Genomic DNA, 26,323 nt, shown 5'->3' with positions numbered 1-26,323 from the left:
GTTTCCACAGCGGGCTTAGATGAATCTTCTGCAGTCCAACTTCTTGACCCTGCCTTCCCATGGCTCCGTCCCCAGGTGCGCCAACACCCATTCCTCACTGCCTCTGGGCACACACTTACTTAGTTAAAGACAAGACTTATTTCCAAGCCCATCCTCCTGCCAGGCTTTGGGTAAATAGTTTACCAGAGGTTTATCACCCAAGTGGGCTGATCTTTTCTTCTATCTTGGGGTGGGGGGGGGCTGGAGGCAGTGAGTCTTTGGTGTCTTCTGTGGAAAGGGAGAACAGATCAAGAGAAACTACCCTGTGCATGCCCCTCCTCAGCACCATGGAATGCCCAGTCCCACTCCCGCCATCCTTGCCAGCCTGGGAGGGCCCTCCTGGCCCCGGTGTGGTGGGCCCAGTTGGGAGCAAGCTGGAATTCCCCAGGGACAAAGCTCTGATTCACCGGCTGAGCCCTCACAGAGCCGCCCCCTCCAGATTCCTGGGGGGTCAGTAAACAAACAGGGTGACAACTCCCGCCTCCTGACCTGGCTCAGCTCTGCTGGCCTCCCCTGAGGGAACCTGCTTAGAGCCTGTTGGGACTCTGCCTGTGGCTCACCAGACATTGATTCTGGACCCAAGCTGAGGGATCATCATGGAGCTGCCGAATCCTGCAATGGAGTCCCCAGGCAGCACAGGTAGGGTCAGCTCATGGGGACCCAGGGTGACTGAATTCAGAACTTTGCCCTTGAGCTGGGTTGCTCCCTCACTTCCCTTTCAGTATGTGGCTGTGAGCTGTGGTTTTAATGGAATGATGGGTTTCCTAGATTGCCTGGAAGGTCTTGTGTGGGAAGGAAGTATGGTTTTGGGGGACAGGGAGACTAGAAGAGTCTCAGCCACCCCCAGAACCATGTTCTTTCTTCAAAAGGCAAGCAGGTAGATAGGCGGATGGGCAGGTGGGTTTCCCCAGGCTGGGATTGAGTGGCACAGGCTGAGATTTCCTCCCCCATACTTTCCTCCCCTCTATTCCCCTCTGCCCCTGGCTGGGCAGTCCTGGCACTGTGCTAGAGGTAGCTAGCTTCTTAAGGGCTATTTGGCACTACCCTCATTCCCCTAAACCTTATGATACCCTGCAGGGCGAGCAAGTGATAGGCTCTGAGCTTAAGGGCACAAGGCGAGCCTTTGGCAGACTCTATGCCTGGTCCTTTTAGCTGCTGACTCCGGTCAGAGTCCTTTGGAGATCAGGATCAAAAATGTGGCTTTAGCTCTTTCTCCACCCATGGAAGCTGAACAGTGCTCTTTAGGACTATTTCTAGGCTTCCTGACTGGTGGAAAATGCAGGTGGGGGAAGAGGGAGAGGGAACACCAAGGAAGGCCTAGATTCATTTGGGAAGTCGGACATCTATTACCAGTAGCTCTCTCTGGCTGTTCTGCTCTCTCTCTCCCTGAATCTCTGAGGCAGCCCATCAGCTTTCTTTTCTAGCAGGTTGGGTAAACTGTGGGACACTGAAGCATGAGCCTACGGCTTACCTTGAATGCTGTGGTTGCCAGTGTTTGGGCTATTCTGAGCAGCTCTTATCTAAAGCAAGTACTTCCAGAATCCCATCCGGGCAGTAAGTAGTCTTGGCAGAACTTACAGTAATAAGAGTAATAATGATAATAGTGAGCAGTTCAAAGTCACTGACCTGGGCCAAGAGAGGACCTTGCAATGAACAGAGCCACGAAGTCTTCCTTTACCTCACCCCGCCCCCCCCAACACACCCTGGGACAAGCCTTTCTCTCTCCCTGTTCACATTTGTCCCATCCTTGGCTTGGTGCAGACCAGGGTGTGACACACTCCGGGGATCGCAGGATGTCTGTGTTTCTGTCCAGGTTAGAGCTGCTGCTACCGCCCCTGTGCCTCCTCAGGATGGTGCTGGGGGTTCCTGCCTAAGCCCAAAGCTCTTCAACGGGTCTGTTGGTGCCGCTGGACCCCTAGAACCACCAGCCATGAATCTGTGTTGGAATGAAATCAAAAAGAAGTCTCACAACCTCCGGTAAGGCCTGGCCCCTAGAAACAGGAGCCTTAGGCGATTGGCTGGGACAGTGTTGGGCTCCTTTTGCTGCTGCAACTTGTCATTCTCCTCTCAGCCTGTGTGTCACCCTCTCGTCAGCCTCATCATCCACTTCTCCCTTTCCTTCTCTGGACTTTGGAAAGGACCCTGGGTCGGAAGTCAGGAGACTTAGATTTGAGCCTTGGGTTTTAAGTAGCTTGATTTTAAGTAGTTTTGTCACCTTGGATACATGGTTTGAGCTATCTGAATTTCACTTTTGTTTTTTTGTTTTTTTTAAAAAAAAAAAAAAAAACAAGTGAAGGAACTGTCCTAACTACCTGACAGTGCTGTTGTGAGGATTCTTATAAGATAGGAAAATGCTTTCTGAACTTAAAAGCACTGATGTATAAATGAAGGCTATGACTACTCCCTCCTCCTCTTCCTCTCGTAATTGCCCTCCATCTCGGTAGATCTTATCTGCTCTCTTCTACTCCCATCCATTGGTTATGAGCCCACCTATTCCTCCCCAAACTGAGGTCAAAGCAGTAAGAGCATGAAGGCGATTCCTATATCAGTTGTCCCTCTTCTCCCTACCCTTCTACATAAACCTACCCCCCACACTTTTCCTCTCCACTCCTTATTATCAAAGCCCAAACTCCTGCCTGTTGGTAGGCTTTGGCTGGAATGAGGTGGCATAGAGAAGTTGAAAGAATGCAGGCTCTGGAGTAAATAAACCTGAGTTCAAATCATAGCTCTACCGGCGATTTAACTGTGTGACCTTGGGCAAATTACTTAACCTCCCTACTTCATAAAGTTGCTGCTCTGAGAATTAGTGGAAGCAATCATTTAGGTAAGGGCTTAGCCCAGGTAGTAGGAAGGCAATGAACAGTTATTATTATCAGCTACAGGGAATGGGCTTGATGGCTGTACCTAGACTGGCCTCCAGCTTCCTGCCGCTTGGTCCTCAGCTCACGTTTCATTTGTGGAGGGAGGCATACTGAGATGATTATAGTGTGTGCATTTTTCTCCTTCCATATGTCAAATCTCTAGCCTATGGTGCTGTCATCTTTTGGGACCCTTGGGCTGCGTATGTTTGTGTGCGTCCTCACACATGTGAGTGCCCGCATTCAGTCACCTGACTTAGCCTTTCTACTTACTGTATCCTTTTCTGCTCAGAGGGCAGGCTCTGAGAAACCTCTGTTGATGAGTAATTTGGCATGATTTGAGTTCCTCCAGGGCAAGACGGCAACCAGACAGCTGTCCCCCCTAATGCCTTTGCTCAGTTTTCTCCCCTTCCCAGCCTGATGCTGGGCATGCAACTGAATTAACTGACATACACACTGATGCTTCCCACTCATGGACCTACCCATTGGTTTTTAGTACTGCACTCCATGTGAAGGTGCCTTGGGAACCTCTGTGGGTGAGGAGGAGGGAGGGCTCTGGGCCTCCTCCCACTTCAACCAGAGCAGCTCCTCTTTAATCTGTTTTATGCATTAAAGTAACACATAAGTATTTGGGGGAAAAGATGTTTTGCTACTTAAAAAAAAAAAGAAGATTGAAAATCACTGGTCTTACGCCTTGTGTGCAGTGCTCGCCTAGAGGCCTTCTCAGACCACAGTGGAAAGCTTCAGCTCCCTCTTCAAGAGATTATTGACTGGCTCAGCCAAAAAGATGAAGAATTGTCAGCTCAGCTGCCCTTGCAAGGGGACGTGGCCCTGGTGCAACAGGAGAAGGAGACACATGCGGTAGGTTTGAGTTACGAGGCTGCCGTGTGTAGCCTCTCAGCTGGGAAGGGATCTTTTTTGCCGGATTCTGACAGATGGGCACCTAGCCTCTGCTTAGGCACCTGAAGTAACAGAAGGCTGGATCCAGTTTTACTGGGTTTTGGATAAAAATCCACCAGAGTAAGTCAAACCTTTTCTCTTTAGCCCTTTCGTCAGAAATTGGCCTCCCTTTAAAATCCTGCCCCGATTTTCAGTGGGAACGTGGGAAAATGAACAAAATATAATAAGTGAAAAAAACATAAACATAGGATACAGAGCTATATCCAGGTGGATCTCAATTGTACAAAAATCTACATAGATGTGTGTGCACGTATACACATATACAAAAACATAAGAAGGAACTATATCAATAAGTTCACAATGGTTAATGTTAGGTGATGAAATTAGAGTTCTTTTTAATTTTCTTCTTCATACTTTTCTGAAATTTCTAAGATTTCTGTGACATATATTACCTCTTATAATCAGAAACTAGCAACAGATATTTCTTAAGAATGAATACAGACGGGCTCCTTGCTCAGTGAGGAGCCTGCTTCTCCCTCTCCCTCTACTGCCCCCCCTGCTTGTGTGCTCTCTCTCTCTCTGACAAATAAATAAATAAAAATCTTTGAAAAAAAATGAATACAGAATGCACTAGAAGAAATACTTATGTGATACAACAGAGGTGTAACTAAGGGGACAATGGCAACCATATCGCAATATAAATGTGTCAAATCAATATGTTGTATACCTTAAATTTATACAATCGTATATTCAATTATATCTCAATTTAAAAGGTGGATACAGAACAGAATATAGTACAGCAAGAAAATAAACTATAACTCCATGCCACAGCATAGATGACTCTTAAAAACAGTATGTTTAGGGGCGCCTGGGTGGCTCAGTCGTTAAGCGTCTGCCTTCGGCTCAGGTCATGATTCCGGGCTCCTGGGATCGAGCCCCGCATCGGGCTCCCTGCTCAGCGGGAAGCCTGCATCTCCCTTTCCCACTCCCCCGGCTTGTGTCCCTCTCTCCCTGTGTCTCTCTCTGTCAAATAAATAAATAAAATCTTTAAACAAACAAACAAGCAAAAGTATGTTTAGTGAAAAAATGCCCAATACAAAAAGAGTACTGTAATGTATAATATCATTTATATGAATTTCAAAATGGACGAAACTAATCAGTGGTATTACAAGTCAGGACAGTGGTTACCTAAAGGGGAAGGATGAGATAGTGACCAGAAGGGGTCATTGAGTGTGCCTTCTGGGATGCTGGTAGCGTTCTGTTTCTTGATCTCAGTACTGATTACAGATATGGAATCACTTTATGGAAATTCCCCAAGCTGTACGCTTTTGATTTGTGTACTTTTCCCTATATTTCAACAAAAAATTTAATTAAAATAATAATATAGGGGCGCCTGGGTGGCTCAGTCGGTTAAGTGTGTGCCTTCAGCTCATGTCATGATCCTGGGGTCCTGGGATTGAGCCCCATGTCGGGCTCCCTACTCAGCGGGCAGTCTGCTACTCCCTCTCCCTCTGCGCCCCCCCTGCTTGTGCTCTCTCTCTCTCTGTCAAACAAATAAATAAAATCTTTAAAAAAATTATGATATAAATCCTGCTTATCTGGTTTTGACTTCTCTAAGCCCCTTACGGGGGACTTTCTGGGTCTTCCAGAGAACCAAGATTCCCACCCCAAATGTCCACATTTCTCTCTACCTTGTGGCATAAACAGACCCATTTCATACTAAATAGACCTCCCAGTGTCAGAGTCATTCTTCTGGCTATAGGGAGGACTACACCCCTTTCTGTTTGGGTAGCCCAAAGATACGTGATAATGCTTAAGGATCAAGTTGCACTGAAGAGAAGAAAGGTGGTCAATTGCAGAGTGGAATTTAAAGCAATTGAAAGATTTTACTTCCCTGCTGACCATGTTGCTAAACTTCATAGGCCTTTATGGAAGATGTCAAGTCTCGGGGGCCCTATATCTACTCTGTGCTGGAGTCAGCTCAGGCCTTCCTGTCCCAGCACCCATTTGAGGAATTAGAGGAACCTCGTTCTGAGAGCAAAGGTGGGTGGTCTTCCTCTCTTTTGCCTTCTTCTTAGCTATGAACTGCTAAACACCTTCCTGCCTTCCCCAAACTCATTTTCTCTGTTATCTAGGAGGCTAATTTTCTCTTAGGGGTCCAAAGTTGGGAAGGAGCAAGATTCACATTGCAGGAAACAGCAAAGAGAACAGAACCTGGAGTAGGGGGAGGGCCACACCAACGTGTGGCCCAAAGCTGTATGTGGCTCTGTGGAGCATCATGAGTGGCCTTCTAATGAGACATAAAAAGGAAAAAACACAAAAGGCTCGAACACATTGAGCTGACTCAGTGAATAAAAGTAGTAGTAGTATGTCCTTTAAAAACATACTGCTTCATTCCAACATAGACATGCAGTGATGCTCTGATCAAAAAAAAAAAAAAAAAAACTTTCTAAAATCTAAAAAGCTAAGTGATGACATTTCAGGAGAAAAATTTATCATAGGTCTTTGCTACTGACCCTGGTGACTTCTGGTCCCTTTCCTCAGTAGAGTAGGCCACTCTAGGTCTAGGTTCAAATAAGGTAGCTGTGGGTGATTCATGGTGATTCGGTCTGAGTGGTAGCTCAGCAGGTCCTCTCCTCCAGGAAGTCCTTGCCTTTCAAGACTGGCTATGAATAGCCTGGAAGGACCCTTTTTTTAATTGAGCCCTTTGGTAAAGCTGTTGACTCACTCAGTTTACTTTCAGCCCCTCAGTAGGAGGCCAGTAGTCAATTTACTGCCCAGTGGGCCTCAGATAGGACCAGCCTGGAGTTTTGGGGGTCTGAATCTACTCCTGAGGGGAAATCTGGGGGGGGAGAAGAAACCCCCAATTTAGGTGCCTCGGTGGAAAAGCTAGGCAAGTTATGCTAACCTCTCCTGGGCAGAAAATGCCTCCTTCCTTTGGATGGAAGTGGGCAGCAGACACTAATGCAAAATAGTGCTCTAGAGTCAAGGGAATAGGACTCTGGATGATTTACCTCATGGCACCTCTTAAAATATTTTACCTTGCCCATTTTTTGAGAATATGAGGAAATCCTCATAGTAGGGCAAAAGTAATAATATGGTCTCTTGACTGTGGTGGGGGATCCATGAACCTACACATGTGATAAATCACATAGTGCTAAACACACACACACACACACACACACACACACACACACACACATTTTACAAAGGTCTATCTTTGTCCCTGTCTTTCCCTGGGCTGCCCCTGCCAGGTTGGCCTGACCTGGCTTCCTGCTTGCTCTTACAGATACCTCTCCCAGACAGCGGATCCAGAACCTTAGCCGCTTTGTGTGGAAGCAGGCAACAGTGGCCAGTGAACTATGGGAGAAGCTGACAGCCCGCTGTGTGGACCAGCACCGCCATATTGAGCGCACTCTGGAGCAGCTGTTGGAGATCCAAGGGGCAATGGAGGAATTAAGCAATACTCTGACCCAGGCTGAGGGAGTCCGAGCCACATGGGAGCCCATTGGGGATCTCTTCATTGATTCACTCCCTGAGCACATCCAGGCTCTTAAGGTATGCAGGCCCCTAACCTGGCTACGGCCCACCCTGAGACCTGACACTTCTCCCAGTCCCTGCTACTGAAGCTTCACTGTTGGCCTAGACTGCAACTGAGCCTTTTCCAGTTTATGTGCTGGCTTTGGCGGCTGGTTTAGCTGGAGTCTCCTCTGTCTTCCCACAGTCTTCTCTTCCCCTGGTGTTTTCTGAGAGTGGGAAAGGAAGAGAATAAGGACAGTGGCCCCCCACACCTGAATCCAAATGGCCTAATAGCAAGCACCTGGGTCGTGCTGTTGGTCGTGAGGAGGGAGGATTTGAGGTGAATGACTAATGGTTCCTCTTTCCCACTCTCTGTTTGCTGTGGGACTTGGGTTCTGGTTCTGTAGCTGTTCAAAGAAGAATTCTCCCCCATGAAAGATGGAGTGAAATTGGTGAATGATCTGGCCCACCAACTTGCCATTTCTGATGTACACTTGTCAATGGAGAATTCCCGAGCCCTGGAGCAGATCAATGTCCGGTGGAAACAGCTACAGGTAGAAGAGAAGCCTGGAGTGAGCCATAGGGAAGAGCTTTGATATAACTAGGCTTGGGGGAAATCTTCTTCAGGCCAAAAGAAAGTGAAGGGGCATTAAAGTGGGACCTACATGGGAAAAGAATAGTAGAGAATTTCAGGCCAGGGAACAGTCTTCTCAACCTCTAAGCTGCAGGGAGTAATTGAAAAATGAAGATCTGAGAGAGACTTGTCTAAATGTAGGCATTCAGGGTGGACAGGGGCAGATGAAGGGTGACTATGGCCTGGAATTAAGGATGCTTTTCTCTGACCCTTGGGAGTGATGTGGAAGGGCTAGGAGTTGGGCAGCCGTGGGAGGAGCTAGCCTGTAAAAGACTTCACAAAGATTTCCAGAGGTGCCTGGAAATTCCACACTAAATATCTGGAATGAATTCACTGACTTTCTGCCTCTTTCCACAGGTGTCAGTTGGTGAGAGGCTTAAGCAGCTCCAGGATGCCCACCGCGACTTCGGGCCTGGGTCACAGCACTTCCTGTCCTGTACGTGAGACAAACTAGACTTCACTTAGCAGAACCTCAGATACCTTCCAAGAGAGTCTACTCTCATCCCTTGGGGACCTGGTGGGAGCCCAGGATATCGTGGCATCCAAGAAGCAGTAAGGATAAAGCAGCGTAGTTTAGAGGTTGAAAGGACAGGCTCTCACGTCAGAGAGGCCAGGGTCTGAGTCACTGCTCCTTGACTTCATAGCTGGGCAAGCTTGAAAAAAATAGCTTAACCTTTCTGGCCATCAATCTTCCCCATATGTAAAAAGAGGAGAAAATATTACCTAACTCATAGGGTTATGGGAGTCAAATATCTTCATTTTTTCAACGTTGATTGAGGACCTGATGTGGGCCCACGTAGTGTTTCAGGCACTGGAGCCGCCTCAATGAATGAAACAGACAAAAGTCTTTAGCCTTGCAGAGCTTATCCACTAGTAGGGGAAGCCAGAACGTAAACAAATAAGTACAATATATGTAAGGTAAACTGGTGACCAGTGCTGTGGTAGAAGGGAAAGCAGGGGAAAGCATGAAAAGGCAGTGCTGGACTCGATGAGGGAGGCATTGCAATTTTTAATAGGATTATCAGGAAAGACCTCACTGAGAGCAGGGCAATTGAGTAGCACCCTCAAGGAGATGAGGCCATGAGCCCCGTGGATAGCTGAGGCCAAAGCACACCAGGCAGAGGGAACAGCAGGTTCTAGGGGTTTGGGCAGAAAGATGACATGATCTGACAGAGTCAGAGTGTTGGGGGGCAAGAGCGGGAGCAGGAAGACCTGTTAGGGAGCATATTGTAATCATCCAGGTGAGGGATTATGGTGATCCAAGTCGGGGTGGCGGTAGTGGAGATGGTGAGAACGTCCGGATATGAAAATCAACTATGTACACAAAGCACTTAGCAGAGTCTCTGGCTCATAGTAGGAACTCAATAAACATTGATGGCGGGTAGAACTCTCGCTCTTATGATCACTGGCATGCAGCTGTACCTCCCGTGGGCTCTTATACCCAGGGAAACTGCAGTGAAGAGGTTGGCCAAGTCACGAAGCCTCTCCTCAAACATCTGGAAGATAGAGACATGGAGCAGAGAAGGGCATCCTTTTCCAGAATTCCTCACCAGAGAGAAATGGGCAATACCATTCCCCATTGCCCCACAGGACCGAGAAGCTTGACCTTGTTGGGGAAGGGGTTTGAGGGTCCCCTTTGTATCCACAACAGCTGAATGGGTAGAAATGGCAGACTGCTCAGGGAAGAGCTCGTCAGGGTGGCTGAAACAAGAGGGTATCAGTGACAATTTCTTCTTCCCTTGCCCTAACCTCAGGGAGAGAAGTGCATTCATCATTTTTTGTCCCACCTTCAAGGGCTGTTAAGAGCTGGCAGAGCGAGTCAGGAATCCCCTTTTGGGCTTGACTGCCTGCTCAGGAGGATAGAGCAGGGGAGTCCCCAGGGATCTGAAGAGCATGAGTGGCCAACTTCTTTCTCTTTCTTTTCTCTTTTACCAGCCTCTGTGCAGGTTCCCTGGGAAAGAGCAATTTCACCCAATAAAGTTCCCTACTACATCAAGTGAGTGACCATCTGAATTAGAAGTGGGTCATTCACCTGCCCACCCCACCCCCCCTTTGCCGGTCTTTTTTTTTTTTCTCCCCGTCCCTCCTTATCTGTTGGGATTCCTCCATCCAGTCAAGTTTTTCCTCCTACTCATCTCAAGAGCTCAAGATTTTACCTGGGTAAAGGTGAACACTTGTGCTTTGGGATCTTCATGGTTCACCCTGGGATCCTGAAGCTCCTTGCATCCAACCTATCACTGAGTGATGCACACATGTGTGTGGGGGCATGGGGGGTGGCATGGACCCTGGTATCATTGATGCTTCTGTTTGTAGTCACCAGGCTCAGACCACTTGCTGGGACCATCCCAAGATGACGGAGTTATACCAAACCCTGGGTAAGAATTCGGGATTCCTGTATAGGGTGGAGATCTATACAGCTGCCTTTTTCCTATAAGAACAGAAGGGAGGGGCACCTGGGTGGCTCAGTCATTGGGCGTCTGCCTTCGGCTCAGGTCATGATCCCAGGGTCCTGGGATCGAGCCCCGCGTCGGGCTCTCAGCTCAGTGGAAAGCCTGCTTCTCCCTCTCCCACTCCCCCTGCTTGTGTTCCCTCTCTTGCTGTGTCTCTCTCTGTCAAAAAATAAATAAAAAATCTTAAAAAAAAAACAAAAACAGAAGGGAATTCCATTCAACAAGCAGGTGGGGGCAGAAGTGAGTGCCTTCTCATTTCTTCAGCAGCCTTCCTTCCTTTCCCCTCTGCAGCGCCCCCTCCCCCAACTGGAGGCTCCACATTCCTCCTGGACCATTTTACCATCACATTAGGGACTTAAGCTTAGAGATGTGAACCAGCTCTGCTTTGAAGGACACTGTCCAGGCTATGAGTGTGACTTTCATGCGCCTTAGTGTTGGCTACTAAGAGAGAGTCACCATTAGGTTGCAAATATTGTCCATGTTGATGCGTGTGAATATTGTTCATTCATTCTCCCTGCCATAGAGTGTTCCATTATATATACCACAGTTTCTTCATCCAGTCTACTGTTGATGGACTTTTGGGTTGTTTATCATTTGGAACTCATAAAGGACAGTGCTGCTAAAGAGCTCTTGAAAGACACGTTCTGTGCATGTCTTTCAGTCTACAGGTCTAACATCATTTCAGTGCATCGTGAATAGACTAGGAAATTTGAAAGTGCAACAGATCCTTAGCAAGAGTCCTATTTGCTCGGAATTTGTTATGTTTTTACTTTACCAAATCTAGCAAGGCACTGTTTCCTGAAATGTTTCATTCAGTTATTTATACATGCACACATGGGTGTCCATATTGGACTGTGATGCCAAATGAATTTCTTACCATGCATCTTAGTCAATAAATGTTTGAAAATCACTGCTCTAGGAATACACAGCCAGTCGGTTGCAGGATATGTGACTGTTCAATTTTACGAGGTAATGCCAAGTTGTTTTCTGAGGTGATTGTATCAGTTCATGCTTCCACCAGCCCTCCTCATTTATCCACGTCTTTTCTGACACCTGCTATTGTCAGACTTTTATCTCTTGCCAAGCTGGTGGGTGTGATACAGTATCTTGTGGTGGTTTTAATGTGCATTTCCCCTATCTGAGTGTGGCTCTTTCCATTCTTTGCAGCCGATCTGAACAACATTAAGTTCTCAGCTTACCGCACTGCAATGAAGCTACGCAGAGTCCAGAAGGCACTGCGTTGTAAGTTCCCCCTCACGTCTCTCCATGGCTTTCACCCCTACTCCTACTCTTCCTCATCTGTTGGCTGTTCTCCATTTTTATCCCACCTCAGGCCAAGGGTGTTGATTGGCTTGGTGGGAATTCTCCAAATGCTGGGAAATGCTGGCTGTGGGTACCTGCTCTTTCCAGGTGCCCCTGATGGCTCCAAACCTTGGGCTGGGATACTTCTAGCCACAAAACAGTTGCTTGACTCTCCATGTTGGGCAGGGAAGGGACAAGGAAGAGGAGGATTATGGTTATTTTGGAAACAAGTCTGGGGTTTGGGGGCAATGGAAGGCACCTGGAAATGGGACTTGACCCCTTAGGAGTTCATACAACAAAGGAGGTGAATTTACTCACCTCCTACCATCTTCTTGAAACTGATATCAAAGAACGTAGAGGTATATACACAATTTGGGTTAATTTAGGGGGCCTTTCGCTGCCATCCCCCTCTTTGGGATAAGGGTCTTGGTGAAGGGCAATCTTGTATCCTACTTACAAATGGTGGGTCTGGAGATGGAGTCAAATTTGGTGATGCTGGCGGGTTAACTCCTTGACTAGTCTTGGAGTTCTACTTTTGGCTATCCTTTCCCCCTGTCTCTTTTCCTTCCCAGTGGACATGGTAACTTTAACCACAGCCCTGGAGATCTTCAATGAGCATGATCTGCAGGCCAGTGAGCATGTGATGGACGTGGTAGAGGTCATTCACTGCCTGACGGCCTTATATGAACGGCTGGAGGAGGAAAGAGGCATCCTGGTCAACGTGCCACTCTGTGTGGACATGAGCCTCAACTGGCTCCTCAATGTTTTTGATAGGTAAGGGCTTGTACCCCTGGAAGCCTCCAGGATGAAATCCAATGGGACATCGGAAGTGGGCATGGTGAGAAGGGCTTGCTCCCACAGTGGACTCAGACTTAGCTTAGCTTGGGGCATGGTTGGCACAGAGCCCTGCTGGGATCAACTCTGTGAGGGGAATTAATGCCAAGATGTTAACTCATTCCGTATAGTCATGTTCTCAGTCTCTTCTCTTAAACCTAGTGGTCGCAGTGGGAAGATGCGGGCATTGTCCTTTAAGACCGGCATTGCATGCCTGTGTGGCACGGAAGTGAAGGAAAAATTGCAGTGTGAGTACAGATCCAAAGTCTGGAGTGGAGTTGGGTGGAGGGAGAGGTGTAGTGGGAGGAGGAAAGGTGGAAATAAGCAGAAGGTAGGTCTTATGACTACTGAGCAGAGCACAACTCGGGCTACATTATAATGGTGGTCCAGGCTATGCAAAGAACGCACAACAGCCGAAGGCTAAGATGGGTCTAAGGCCTGTTACTATTTCCAGTGTCACTCCACGGGGGTTGGCTTCTTCTGATCTAATGTAATTAATTGACCAAGTTCTGAGTTGGCATCCTGGGGTATCCAAGGGTCCGACTTCCTAATGCCCTTCCCCTGTGGCCTATCGGACTTAGCCGTCTCCCAGTCTGGGGCTCAAGCCATGTCACACATTCTACTGGAGACTTCCCATGTGATTGCACGGGGCGGGCGGGGGGCGCACACTAATCCCTATTGGGATTATTATTGGGAGGTGAATAGTAGGTACGTCTGTAGTTTTTAACCTCTCTGGTTTCTAGTACCTTTACTTTTCCCTCCATCTTCCATCTTCTCTACAGCATTTTGTGCTTTTCTGTGCTAAGTGCGGTGAGTACAAGGTGCAAGTAGACATGGTCCCTGCTCAAGTTGTTGACAGTCCAGTGGTGGTGACAGAAGTCCACAGAAGGCATTTTTGAAAGTGCTAATTAGAATAATCTGAATGGCAAAGTGTATGTGCTATATCAGATCACAGAAGAGGGATGACAGGGGTCTGGGAAAGCTTTGCAGGGAAGGAGACAGAGCAAAGCAAGTTCATAGCAATGATATTATTGATTTCTCCCAACATCACTTTGAGAAGGACTGGACAGTGATTATTTCTCCTCAGTTTACAAGTAAGGGAACTGCAGCAGAGAGAGGTTCCTCACTTACCCAAGGTCCTCCAAGCTAGTCAGTAATGGACCCAGAACTAAAACTCGGGCCATCTGCCTTCTACTTCTGAGTATTTTCTAAGACATAGGCAATGTATGAGACAGACAAGGACCTTTGAAGGAGCTTTTCTAAGGTTGGGGTAGGATGGGGGTAGTTCGCACAGGGCAGATAGAGCCCCGATTCAAATATAAGTACCATAGTCTATTCCACAATCACTTAGAGGTAATTCTTAGATGATCATCTCCTCTCTGCCGATTATCCGTGCTGGTGTTTCTTTCCATTTGAGTGGAGAGTTGAGAGCTTACTGCAATGTCAGGCTTCGTGAGCTACATGAGTAGGAGGGGACTCATGTTCAGGCACCCCTAAACCCCACGCCCCTTCATCTTGCTTCTTGAGTCTGTTTTCCCGGCAGTGTCATATCTGTGTCTGGCATTGGTCTCACATGCAGCCGGCTCTCTGTCTACATCTCTTTCTCTCCCTCTGTTTCTGATGTACCCCCCCCCTCTTTGTGACTTTTTTTCTCTGAACTCAGAGAATGCTCTTTTTAGAACTCATGGGCTTCTAGAAGGTCAGGGATGGACCTTTAAGTATTCCAGTTTCAAAAGTCATTAGCTAAGTCGATGTGCTCTTTCCCTGTCTTCCTTTTCTGCTCCTTCTCCTTACACCATTCTCTGGCCATTCCTGTTTCGGGGTGGGCCATGACTTATGGTGTGGCCCGCAGACCTCTTCAGCCAAGTAGCCAACTCAGGCAGCCAGTGTGACCAGCGCCACCTCGGCGTCCTGCTTCATGAGGCCATTCAGGTGCCTCGGCAGCTGGGGGAAGTGGCAGCCTTTGGGGGCAGCAATGTGGAGCCCAGTGTCCGTAGTTGCTTCCGTTTTGTGAGTATGAAACTGGGGAGGGATGATGAGAGGGAGGGTGGGAGGAAGGGAGGGAAAACTAAGAGCGAGGTTTCCGATCTGAACTACTCAGATGTAAGGGAGTTTGCTCAGATGGAATAACAAAGCAGAAGGTTCTCTGGGCTTTTAAGGTCAGAGTCCTGTGGGGGCGGGGAGCGATGCCAGCTCAACTAGCAGAAGGTGGACACCTCTGTAGAAAAGGCCATAGGCCAGCCCAGGTCTTGCTGGTTCTCCTGCCCCTCTGCGGGCTGCCAATCTGGGGACAAGGGCCTCAGTCATTGTCATTGGGTTTCTTGTTTCCCTAGAGCACTGGGAAGCCAGTCATTGAAGCTTCACAGTTCCTAGAGTGGGTCAACTTGGAGCCCCAGTCCATGGTGTGGCTAGCTGTTCTGCATCGGGTCACCATTGCTGAGCAAGTGAAGCATCAGACCAAGTGCTCTATCTGTAGGCAGTGCCCCATCAAGGGCTTCAGGTAGGGAAGGCAACACCTGCTGGACTGATAATAATAAAGAGGCCACATTACATATAGAATCACATATTAGAAAACAACATACTCCGTAATTATATAATTACAGCTCATCTACGGCACACTGTTCTATATTGTTTTAATCCTTTCCACTGCAGAATGTTTGTCGTTTTAAAAAAATCAGCAATGGTGAAATACTTTCTTTTGTTTTCCTCTATATTACAAAGTAGTCCAGACCTACCAAGAATGTATAGAAAAGTGAAAAGGGGGTGGGGTGGGGGTGGGGAAACAGCATAGAGAGGGAAGTAGTTTGTTCATTGTGTCCCAGGGAACGTTAAGTAGAACCCAGAAGCCCCAGCATCCTGACATATAAGAACACTTTTGTACCAAATGGTATGCTGGCAAGTGGTTCACAAGGGACTCCCCAGAAAGCAAGAGAAATAAACAGAAACCCAAACCTGATTTGTAGTATTTGCTAATTTCCATGATGTAAATACTCCCACTGTGGCTGATGTCCAGCTACCCACAAGAGGTTGAGAAGAGATGCATTGGTTGGATACTATTTTTTAAAGATTTTATTTATTTGTCAGAGAGAGAGAGGGAGTGAGCACAAGCAGGGGGAGAAGCAGGCAGAGGGAGAAGCAGGCAGAGGGAGAAGCAGACTCCCTGCTGAGCAAGGAGCCCAATGTGGGACTCGATCCCAGGACCCTGAGATCATGACCTGAGCTGAAGGCAGACGTTTAACCGACTGAGCCACCCAGGCATCATCCCTGGTTGTATACAATTGACAGCATTTCCACACTGCAGATACGATAGACTGAACCTCAAGAGCATAGATAATAGAAAAATAATCAGGAGGTGATGAGTTCTGAGTATTTGTTACTTTGTTTTTAGTATCATTTACTTAATTGTGAGTTTATATATATTTTTTATAATGGCTGTATTTAACAACTGGCTTGGAAAAAATCCCTGAAATTTTAACAACTGGCTCTCATGAGCTGGTTTGAGCCAGCTCTAGCCCGCAAAGGGGTGCACCCACCACCAAGGTGAAGAAAGAAAGCATGATCGCAATACATTTAAAGTTTCCCTGGTTACATCCCTCTCCTCCTCCCACTACCCTGAATTTGGCTTTCATCATAAAATGCTCAAGTTTTCAACTTTTGAAAGCATGAAGGCACTCTCTTTACAACGGCCCTGCTTTTTATAAGCAAATGAGGCATGCAGGTGGCATGTGACTTGCCCAAGTTCACACAGTTGGTGAGTGTAGATCCAGGACTAGATGTTGGCTCCTCTGACTTCCCTAAGTCTAGGCATTTCACCTTTCTGTACTACTAGGTCTGGGCAGTTCAGCCAGGCTTTGGACCTGGATCTGAAGGGTTAGTCAATATTCAGTAATATTAGAATTATTATCATACTTTTTATTTATTTATTTTTTTTAGAGAGAGAGAGAGAGAACATGAGTGGTGGTGGGGGCGGGGCAGAGGGAGAGGGGGAGAGAGAATCCTTAAGCAGGCTGACTCCTGAGTGGATCCCAGAGCAGAGCCTGACTCAGGGCTAATCTCACAACCCCGAGATCCTGACCTGAGCCAAAATCAAGAGTCGGATGCTTAACTGACTGAGCCACCCAGGCGCTCCAAGTTATTATTATAAACAAGTTTTGGGAATGACCTAGCCAATTTGCCCAAGGCTGGTAGAATAAGAGCCTTCGTATTGGAAGTGTAACTTCTCCAACGTAGGTGGTGGTACCTCTGAGATGGGACCCTTCAGAGACATCTTCGTTTAGAAAGCTATTTGCCGGGCACCTGGGTGGCTCAGTCGGTTAAGCGTCTGCCTTTGGCTCGGATCATGCTCCCAGGGTCCTGGGATCGGGCCCCACACGGGCTCCTTGCTCAGCGGGGAGACTCCTTCTCCCTCTCCCTCTGCCTCTCCCCCTGCTTGTGCTCTCTCTCTCTCTGTCAAATAAACAAATAAAATCTTTTAAAAAATGTAAAAAAAAGAAAAAAAAAGAATAAGGCTAGTCATCTAGTGAGGACGCAGCCACTGTTATGTGTGGGAGGTTGAGCCCATTATGACTCCATGCCTCGCCCCCTTCTAATGTGTGTGTGTATATCTGGAAGTTAGGGAAATGGGGAGGTCACTACGGTCCGCTGGATTCTCTGTCCTACCACCTCTCATCTCCCCAAGGTACCGGAGTCTGAAACAATTTAACGTGGACATCTGCCAGACCTGCTTCCTGACAGGCAGGGCCAGCAAAGGCAACAAGCTTCACTACCCCATCATGGAGTATTACACCCCGGTACGGAGCCTCTGGGCGGAGCAGGACGGGGAGGCAGCAATCAGCTTCTAGGCCCTTGATCTCCTTGACCAAGCATGGACTAGCTATATTCCGTTCTCCTTTGGGGAGCATTCTCCCAGCAGTCCTGGTGATTCACCAGTTTGTGGGATTCCTGGCTATAGCAGCCCAGGACACTCGTGGCCATTTAAAAGGCATTTACTATTTTCCTGCAGAGTAAAGTCTCAGGAAAAAAAAAAATAGAGAGAGCAAGACAGTTCCAGGCAACTGGCCTTCCTTCCATTGCTCACTTTAATTTTTCCTGCCTAGCTTCCTGCATTGCTCCCATCAACCTGGTCTTCACCCGCTACTTTGTCATTTCTTCCATCCCTGCTAGTCAATTCCAAAGTTTGTGCTCAAATCAATTACTCAGTCTCTTGGAGGTTAAAAAAAAAAAAAAAGAGTATGCTCTTTACCCGGGTCCCCAAATTAACTTGGTTTTCATTGGAGAAGAGATGGCGATTTGGAGAGATGGATTATGGGGAACCGCGTTGAAAGGTAGGGAGGTGGGGTGGGAGAGAACAGCGTGGGGAGCTGGCAATATGTTTGGGACTTGGGAGTATCTGTGGGGCAGAACGGGATAAAAGAGCTTGGGGAGAAGAGTCCGCTTAGGGAGCAGAGTCCGCTCAGGGAGCTAAGCTTGGAGTTTTGGGTCCTGAACACAGCAGAGGAGAAATTCTCTGAGTGGAGTTCAGGAATGTTGACCAACCTGGGCTCAGGTAGCTATGAAGGGTGGAGTTTCACCAGTTTGGGGGATTCCTGGCTATAGCTTTGAGCATTCCTGCAACCTGGTCTTCACCCGCTACTTTGTCATTTCTTCCATCCCTGCTAGTCAAGTTTGTGCTCAAATCAATTACTCAGTCTCTTGGAGGTAAAAAAAAAAAAAAAAAGTCCCTCATGTTCTCACTGGATGTGTCACCCAGTGGGAGCAGGGGACTTGCCTTTATTTTTCTTGTATTTTCATTTCAAAATAAACATACAGAGAAAACTGGCTTGAGATGGTAGGCTGATAATCCTCTACCTCTTGCTCATCTTCTGCACCCTTAGAATTTATATAAAGATCCTTAGAAATTAACAAATATATGCTTACTGTAAAAGATTCAAATTCTGTACAGATGTATAAAGTCAAAAATGAAAGTCCCCCTCTCTCCTCAGCCTTGCCCCCACCTCTCCAGTCCAACTTCCCAGAGGCAACCAGTGTTCACAGTTTGGCAGTATATCCTTCTTGACCTTTTTCTGGGAGTGGAGCGTGGTAGGCATGAACAAGAGTAGATGACTGGTCATGTTGCCTGCTCTAGGAGAGCATCCCCACCTCCCCAGCCTCCCGAAGCCATTAAGATGAGTCCCTCTGCCCTGTCTCCCCCTAGACCACATCCAGTGAGAACATGAGGGACTTTGCCACAACCTTAAAGAACAAATTCCGCTCAAAGCATTATTTCAGCAAACACCCTCAGCGAGGTTATCTGCCTGTGCAGTCGGTGCTGGAGGCGGACTACAGTGAGACGTGAGTACCAGGGGCTGAGCGGAGGGGCTGTGGGCCTTGTCGAGCTGTGGATGGGATGCACTGTGTAGGGGCAGAGTCCCACATGGGCTGGAGGAGTGTTCGGAGGCAAACCCGACTAACAACAGGGAGGGTCAGCTTGGGCCTGACTAGGGAGCTGGCCCGAGAAATAGATTAGAATCTAGTCCCTGCATCCTGTTCCCATCAACTCTTGCCCATCTGCCTAGTTTAGTGGCGGGGGCGGAGCGCGGGGCGGGTGGAGAGGGTGGTGATAAGGAAACGGACTGCTCAGCTGCTCATTCCTTGGTCCTCTGAGTCCGCTGCTTTCTTCTAGGCTGGCTTCTTCCCCGATGTTGCCACACGCTGACACACACTCCCGCATTGAGCATTTTGCCAGCAGGTACCACCAGGTTCGGGGGAGGGAGATTTCAAAGAGTCTAAAGGGGAGGGGGTCTTCAGTCAGGGCAAAGAGAATGGAGTCTAGACCAGGGGGGTGTGCACAGTGGGGTATGTGGCAGCCAGCGAGGCCCAACATTCCAGGGTGGTTGGGGCAGCCCCCAAAGCTAATGATCCTATTGTGGGATTAGAGTCCTCGAGATGAAAGCAAGCCCCCACATCCTGCTTTCCCTTCTGTTCCTGCTTTTTCTTCTCAGGCTTGCTGAGATGGAAAGTCAGAATTGTTCCTTCTTTAATGACAGCCTGTCCCCAGATGACAGCATGTAAGTTTTCACAGCTGCGTATTTTCCAGGAAGAGTTCTCCTTAGGATCCCTCTGCCACCATTTGGGAAGGATATATCCTCTGGGAGAGGGACGTGTGGTGGTTAGGGTTCTAGAGGCCCCAAGGAAGGAAGGCTGCTTTCTGGGCACAGTGTTTAGTAATAGAAGCCCTCTATCGACTGACTGAGCTGCCATCTGCCCAGGTCACTTCCTCTTGCAAGATCCTGTCCTTCCATGCCTAACTCTTAAGGAAGGAGAATACGCCCTCATCTAAAGTTGCAGAAATGAGCCATTATCTCTGCTCAAGGTGCTAAAGCCCTGTCCAGTGCCACACCCTGGGGAGACACCAGGGACTTGACTGAAGTGTGACCAGAGGGATTCCCTGGTGCTATAGCTCAGAGAAGGGGCCCCTTATCCCTAGGGAGGTCCCTGACAGGCTCAGGGGGCTTAGGAGCTACTGGCCAATGGATCAGGCTGGCCCCGATGGAACTTAGACAAGCAGTGAGCCCCCTGGGAGGTGTGAGGAAGCAAAAGAGGACAAGGTCAGTGAATAGCACACACTGGGAAGTGATTTGCTCATTGTTTCCCAGGGGGCTTTAGGTAGAACCCAGAAGCCCCAGCATCCTGAAAACACTCCCTCCTATACCCTCAACCACGACCTCTGCCACCTTTAAACACCTTCACCCCTCTTAAACCTAAATATATAGCCTTTCCCTCTCTATGTGATGTAGAAGTGAATCTTCCAGCCTATGTCTCTTGGGGCCTGAGCTGGGAGCTGGGAACTCCTGCCCTGAAATGTTTCTTGGTTCACTGCCTGGCCACCTCCTCTTCTCTTCCCACACCCACGCAGAGATGAGGACCAGTACCTGCTGCGGCACTCCAGCCCCATTACAGACCGGGAGCCAGCCTTTGGACAGCAGGCCCCATGCAGCATGGCTACAGAAAGCAAGGGGGAGCTAGAGAAGATCCTGGCCCACTTAGAGGATGAGAACCGGTGGGTGCGGTGATGGCACAGATCTGTGCGGGTGGGAGAGTCAAACAGTTTAATTTCGAGTCTTGACACTTCCACATCCTAGCTATGTGACTTCTACTCAGTGATCCCCCATTTCCTCATCTATAAAATAAGAATGATGATAATAGTATCTACCTCCTAGGGTCACTTGTGAATTTCAAATGAAATCAGGCATATAGATGCGTTAGCCAGTACCTGGCTTATCGTAAGCGTTCAATAAATGCTAGCAATTCTAATCATAATTTGAATCCTCTTAACCCAACCCAAATATTTTCAAGTACCCAGTAGATACAAGCAGAGAGAGCGCAAACACAGAGAATACAGAAGAGAGAATGCATGTCTCTGCCCTTGAGGAACTTTCAGAGTTGGAAATGGAAAGAGGAACTTAACACTCACTGAAAGTAATAAAACAAGAGAAGGTGAAGATTACGAGGATGACATTAATCTCCATAAAGTACGGGTTTCAGTAGGGGCCTGTGTCAAAGGGTCCAAGCCACTTTGGTGGGCACTCAATAAAACCCAAAGGATTCCTCAGACCAGTGCTTCTCGAACCTTAGTGTGCATACAAGTCACCCGGGGAGCTGGGTAAAATGCAGATTTTGATGCACAGGTCTGGGGGAGGGGCTGAGTTCTGCATTTTTAACCAGCTCCCCAGGGATGCCCATGGTGCTGGCCCCCAGACTACTTGGAGTGGCAAGTCCTTAGAACAGGGCCGGTCTGCCAAGTGTTCGCTAACTGGTTCAAGACAAGATAAATACAGACATAGAAAGTCAGCTTCTAGAAACCTTTAGAGCAATTCGACATGGCCACGTGTTCCAGGCACATAATTAGTGGACTTTTCACGGAATCAGCCATAGACCCATTTGCGTGCTGTTGAACTTGTGTGGCAAGTCACGTGTGTTGGGAGCTGTGTGTTAGCCATAGGCATTTGGACCACTTATTGGTCCACAGTGATTGAACCCCCACCTCCCCTGGTTTTCTGCTATGGATAGTTTGAGAAGCACTGCGTTAGATCAGCAGTGGGCAGGCCCGGGGAAGCATTGGTGAGACAGTGATTCTGTTTCTTGATGACTCAACAGGGGTGTTCAAAGGGGGCCAAAGAGGAGGGTAAGTGGAGAGAAGAGGCAAGATGGGTGATATTTTGTTTGTCTTCCGCTGGAATCTAAAAATCTAAAAATGGAGTAGGTTAGTCTGTGGCCCTAATGCCTCATTTATTTGCAGACTATGTTTCTGCCTGATTTTAAGGTCAGAATTAATCCCTGAAGCAGCACATCAAAGCCCTGAGACCTTTGTTAGATGAAATGTCAGCTCTCTCTGCTCTGAGGCCCGAGGATGGCAGAGTAAATGACATGTGTGCTGGAGAAGAATGGATATGGCCATTCGAGCCCAAACATGGCTGGGGTGGGGGTGGGGCTGGGAGAGCAAAGGGACCGCTCACCACTAGGTAGGAGGGGACATCTGGGACCCGGACACAGTCAGTACTTTGTTAGGGCCATAGGTCTTGGCTCCTGTCTCCTTGGCAGAATTCTCCAGGGAGAGCTGAAGCGCTTGAAGTGGCAGCATGAGGAGGCTGCCGAGGCCCCCACCCTGGCTGAGTGCTCTGCTGAGGTAGCACAGGACCACCGCAATGAGGAGCTCCTGGCCGAGGCCCGGATCCTTCGGCAGCACAAGAGCCGCCTGGAGACACGCATGCAGATCCTTGAGGACCACAACAAGCAACTGGAGTCTCAGCTGCAGCGCTTAAGGGAGCTGCTCTTGCAGGTGAGTCTGGAGCCAGTGGGGAGGACCAGAGCGGCTGACCGCCCCCCCCCCACCTCCTGGATGTGGGGAGCCGGGGAGTGCAGCAAAGGGCAGGAATGAAAGCGCTCCTTGGCTTTCATTGGTGGTGGCCGTTGTTAGATGACTTTCTGAAGAGAACTGGGCTGACCATTAGGGAAGGGGGCGCGGGAAGGGACCGGTGTGCTCTTGGCCAAGTCTGAGTGCTCACTTCCCCACAACCCATTTGAATCTGGTATCGAGAGGACGAAGCTCAAAGAATCATCCAAAACATTGATTTCGCTACCGTGATGTTTGCTGGAAAGAAGCAGTTTTGGACATGCTGGGGGAGAGAACGATGTTTGCCGGGAAGGGAGCTCTTCGCTCCTGTTTGTCCCTTTCCTCCTTGAGAGGTCGCGTATATGGCATGGTGTAGCTCTGGAGTCAGACAGCCCTGGGTTCAAATGTGGCTGTGCCAATTCGTGACTGTCAGGTGTTAGGAAAGTTACTTGGCCTCACTTACCCCCAGTTCCCTCATCTGTAAAACAGGGATAATAACATCCCAACTTCGTGGAATTGTGAACCTAAGATGCGATAGTGTATTTAAAGAATTTAGCACGAGGCCAGGAATGTAGGGAATACTCTGTAAACGTTACCTATTACAGCTGACCCTTGAGCAACACAGGTTTGGACCTTGTGGGTCCACTTATATGCGGATTTTTTAAAGATTTTGTTTATTTGAGAAAGAGAGGTCACGTGAGCATGCACGAGGCCGGTGAGGGGCAGAGGCAGAGGGAGAAGCAGACTCCCTGCTGAGCAGGGAGCCCAATGTGGGGATGTGGGGCTGGATCCCAGGACCCCAGGATCATGACCTGAGCCGAAGGTAGATGCTTAACTGACTGAGCCAACCAGGTGCCCCTATATGTGGATTTTTTACCGTACAGTACTGTAAATGTATTTTCCCTTCCTTATGATTTTCTTTTTCTTTTCTTTTCTTTTTTTTTTTTTAGAGGGAAAGTGAGGGAGAAGGGCAGAAGGAGAGGGAGAGAGAGAGGCTCTTAAGCGCAGGGCCCAGCTCGGGGGGCTTGATCTCACAACCTTGAGATCATGACCTGAGCCAAAACCAAGAGTCAGACACTCAACCGACTGAGCCACCCAGGCGCCCCCTTATGATTTTCTTAATAACATTTTCTTTTCTCTTGCTGACTTTATTGTAAAAATGTAGTATATAATGCATACAAACTGTATGTTTATTTAGCGTTTATGTTATCAGTAGGGCTTCTGGTCAACGGTAGGCTATTAGCAGTTAAGTTTTGGGGGAGTCAAAATTATATGTGGATTTTTGACTGCACAGGGGTGTCAGTGCCCCTAACCCCCACATTTTTCAAGGGTCAACTGTTTAATCACTATATGTACCAAGTAATACCACCCCATGCCTCTTCCCCAGATCCTCTAAGGGATAGCCTCTAGATGAATTCCTGGAGGTCTTAACATATATCATGAACTGAGGATCAGGTGTGCAACTCTATATTTTCAGGGAGATCTGGGTTCTAAATAGCTTAATTATAGCTGAGATGGACAGCAAGAGACCTTTAGGTGCAACTGGGAGCCTTTGACACATGTTGTTGAAGGAAGAAGGTAACTGGTAACTGAATATTCTAAGAAGTTTCTTCAAAGGGGAAGCCACTGTTTGGGGCACTACCGAAAACTTCTTAAAGTCCCAGGGCAAAGGGATGGGCATGAGGTCTCTAAAGCCCCTTCTAAGCTCAGGAGTCTGTTAAAGTGAGGTCAGAAACACAAAGCCACTTAAGTCATGCCTTACCTCTTGCCAGCCACCCACCGAATCAGATGGTAATGGTTCTGCAGGCTCGTCCCTAGCTTCCTCTCCACAGCAGTCAGAAGGCAGTCACCCCCAGGAGAAGGGACAGACCACTCCAGATACTGAAGCTGCAGGTAAGTTCCCCTGGCCCCTCCCAGCCCCTTCCTCCATGGCTTCATCCTGCCCCAGATCTGCCCTAGGTCCTGCTAGGGCTGGACCATGGGTTTCCCCTCGTGGCTTTGAGCTTAGCGTCAGGGAAGACTGGTTTATTGACCAAGCGTTTGTTTGCTTATTCTACACGTGTATATTGAGCACCTCCTATGTTCTAGGCATTGTGCTGGGAAGACACAAACGCTGTGGGGTTTTGTCCTTCAGCGGGCAGCCTCCCGCTTCAGCCCCTTGGCCTCAGCAGGGAATCCCTAGTTCTCTCCCCAAATCTCTCTTTTCCAACTTAGATGATGTGGGGTCCAAGAGCCACGATGTCAGCCTGTGCTTGGAGGACATCATGGAGAAGCTCCGCCACGCCTTCCCCAGTGTGCAAAGCTCTGATGGGACTGCCAACCCCCTGTTGGCCTCCTGATGGAGCCAGATCCCCATCCTATAATCCACAGTCCTCTCCCAGTTCTGGTCCAAGTCTTCCTTCACGCCTTCACCCAACCTTTCTGGTCCCTCCCGGGCCCACATTCCTCAGCCAGAGTTATCTGGGCTCAGGGCAGCAGCAGGGATCTGCCCATGTGTGAAGTGGATGCTTCAGGGCTGGGGGAGGGAGAGGCATGATTCCCCCAACTCTAGAAACGTGCCCTTTAATCCTCAAGTTTGAGACCAGTCCCTTACGTATGTTTCTGTCGCGGTGCGGGCAAATGGCGCTTGGAGGCCATTAAGATGGGGAGCAGAGAAGCTGCCTTGCAGAGCTAAGCAGTGCCCCTTGGCCCCTTTCCCTTCTCCATGGCATTATGGAGATAAGGAAGCCGCATGACCCCATGGTTCCAGCATTATGAACCCACAGAGGTTAGCCCTACTCTCTGGCCCAACTCAGGGAGGCAGAAGGGTATACCCAAGACACAACCCCCCACCAAAAAAGTGTCCCTGAAAATGTCTGGGCAGCATGTGTCATATTACTTTAGTTTGACGGCATCTCTCTCTAGCCATCCTGATGCTCCCTAGATGTTGTTTCCCCTTCGAATATCTTCAGTTCCTTCTGCCTCAGGCCCTGGCCGCCCTTCCTCAAGTTCATTCTGATTCTTATTTACACCATACATTTGGAAACATTAAAGAGATACTTATGAGCTTAGTTCACCGCCCCCCTTAGTTCACCGCCCCCACCCCTCCTCCTTCCTGAAGGCCTCAGCCTCCTGAGACACCAGAAATTGCTCTGGGAATCCAGCTGAAGCCACCCTTAGCTCTTCCGGATCTGCCCTCACAGCCCTGGGGCAGGGGCAGCTGCTTGCTCAGCAAGGGGGTCTTGCTCTCCTTGGGTGAGGAAGGGGAAGCCACTCACTAGCATGGAGGAGTGTGACTGCCCAACACTCTTGCAGGCTGTGACCCTTGTTTCTTTCAGGCGGAATCAGATGAGGCGGCTGATTGTCCCCAGCTAATCACAAGGCAGATGCAAGTGGCAGCCCTAAATAGTGGTCCCTTCCCAGGAACCACTGGCCACAAATCAGGAAGCTGGCCACTTCCCACCCAGACAACAGCAAGGCCTTCCTTTGCATAAAACTGTTCTTTCTAACTCTGGAAGGTGAACCCGATCCTCAAAGTAAACTAATTCTTGCTAGGCTGCCTAGACCATAATCCCTTTATCCAGAAACCGTTCAGAGTAGATAGCGGGGGGGGGGGGGGGGGGCGGGGGGGGAGCGGGCTTGGGAAATTTGAACGGAGTCAGAGCCCACTTAGGCAGCTTTCTGCAAAAGGAGCTTTATAACCCAGAGCCCTGCAATTGATTTAATTTGCCTAAGTTTATATACATACGTATCTGTCCTGCAGATGTACTGTACAGCAGTACTCCCCTGGCCTCACTCACACATTAAATTCTAATACCTCTTAAAGTATTAATGTTCTGCCTTGCTCTTTGTTAGCCCCAGCCTCTGGTTGGACAGAGAGATGCAACCTGGCCGCTCCCCTAGGATGTCTCTCCATTCATGTTTGGGGTGAGCTGTC

The 26,323-nt window shown here is 48.6% G+C and overlaps 1 protein-coding gene across 2 annotated transcripts in view; it reads left to right on the top strand.

The window, feature by feature from the left end:
• Positions 1–25,987, top strand: part of DRP2 (dystrophin related protein 2) — a 39,994-nt gene extending 14,007 nt beyond the window's left edge. For both annotated transcript variants that reach the window (XM_028095799.2, XM_028095797.2), the window contains 21 exons: positions 1,853–2,016; positions 3,602–3,758; positions 5,720–5,840; positions 7,087–7,355; positions 7,724–7,870; positions 8,308–8,386; positions 9,886–9,946; positions 10,264–10,325; positions 11,568–11,642; positions 12,275–12,476; positions 12,699–12,784; positions 14,389–14,546; positions 14,870–15,036; positions 17,215–17,326; positions 18,730–18,866; positions 19,198–19,263; positions 19,517–19,582; positions 20,431–20,574; positions 22,116–22,353; positions 24,180–24,300; positions 24,622–25,987. In XM_028095799.2, the coding sequence (XP_027951600.1) occupies positions 1,853–2,016; positions 3,602–3,758; positions 5,720–5,840; positions 7,087–7,355; positions 7,724–7,870; positions 8,308–8,386; positions 9,886–9,946; positions 10,264–10,325; positions 11,568–11,642; positions 12,275–12,476; positions 12,699–12,784; positions 14,389–14,546; positions 14,870–15,036; positions 17,215–17,326; positions 18,730–18,866; positions 19,198–19,263; positions 19,517–19,582; positions 20,431–20,574; positions 22,116–22,353; positions 24,180–24,300; positions 24,622–24,746 (2,757 nt within the window). In that variant the 3' untranslated portion in view covers positions 24,747–25,987. The remainder of the gene's footprint in view (positions 1–1,852; positions 2,017–3,601; positions 3,759–5,719; positions 5,841–7,086; positions 7,356–7,723; positions 7,871–8,307; positions 8,387–9,885; positions 9,947–10,263; positions 10,326–11,567; positions 11,643–12,274; positions 12,477–12,698; positions 12,785–14,388; positions 14,547–14,869; positions 15,037–17,214; positions 17,327–18,729; positions 18,867–19,197; positions 19,264–19,516; positions 19,583–20,430; positions 20,575–22,115; positions 22,354–24,179; positions 24,301–24,621) is intronic.
• Positions 25,988–26,323: the final 336 nt, after the last annotated feature.

The sequence above is a fragment of the Eumetopias jubatus genome, unplaced genomic scaffold, assembly GCF_037043125.1.
Source record: "Eumetopias jubatus isolate StellerSeaLion01/CBP00866 unplaced genomic scaffold, mEumJub1_p1.0 scaffold_11, whole genome shotgun sequence".
Taxonomy (NCBI): Eukaryota; Metazoa; Chordata; class Mammalia; order Carnivora; family Otariidae; genus Eumetopias; species Eumetopias jubatus.
This window is presented reverse-complemented; position numbering and strand designations above follow the sequence as displayed.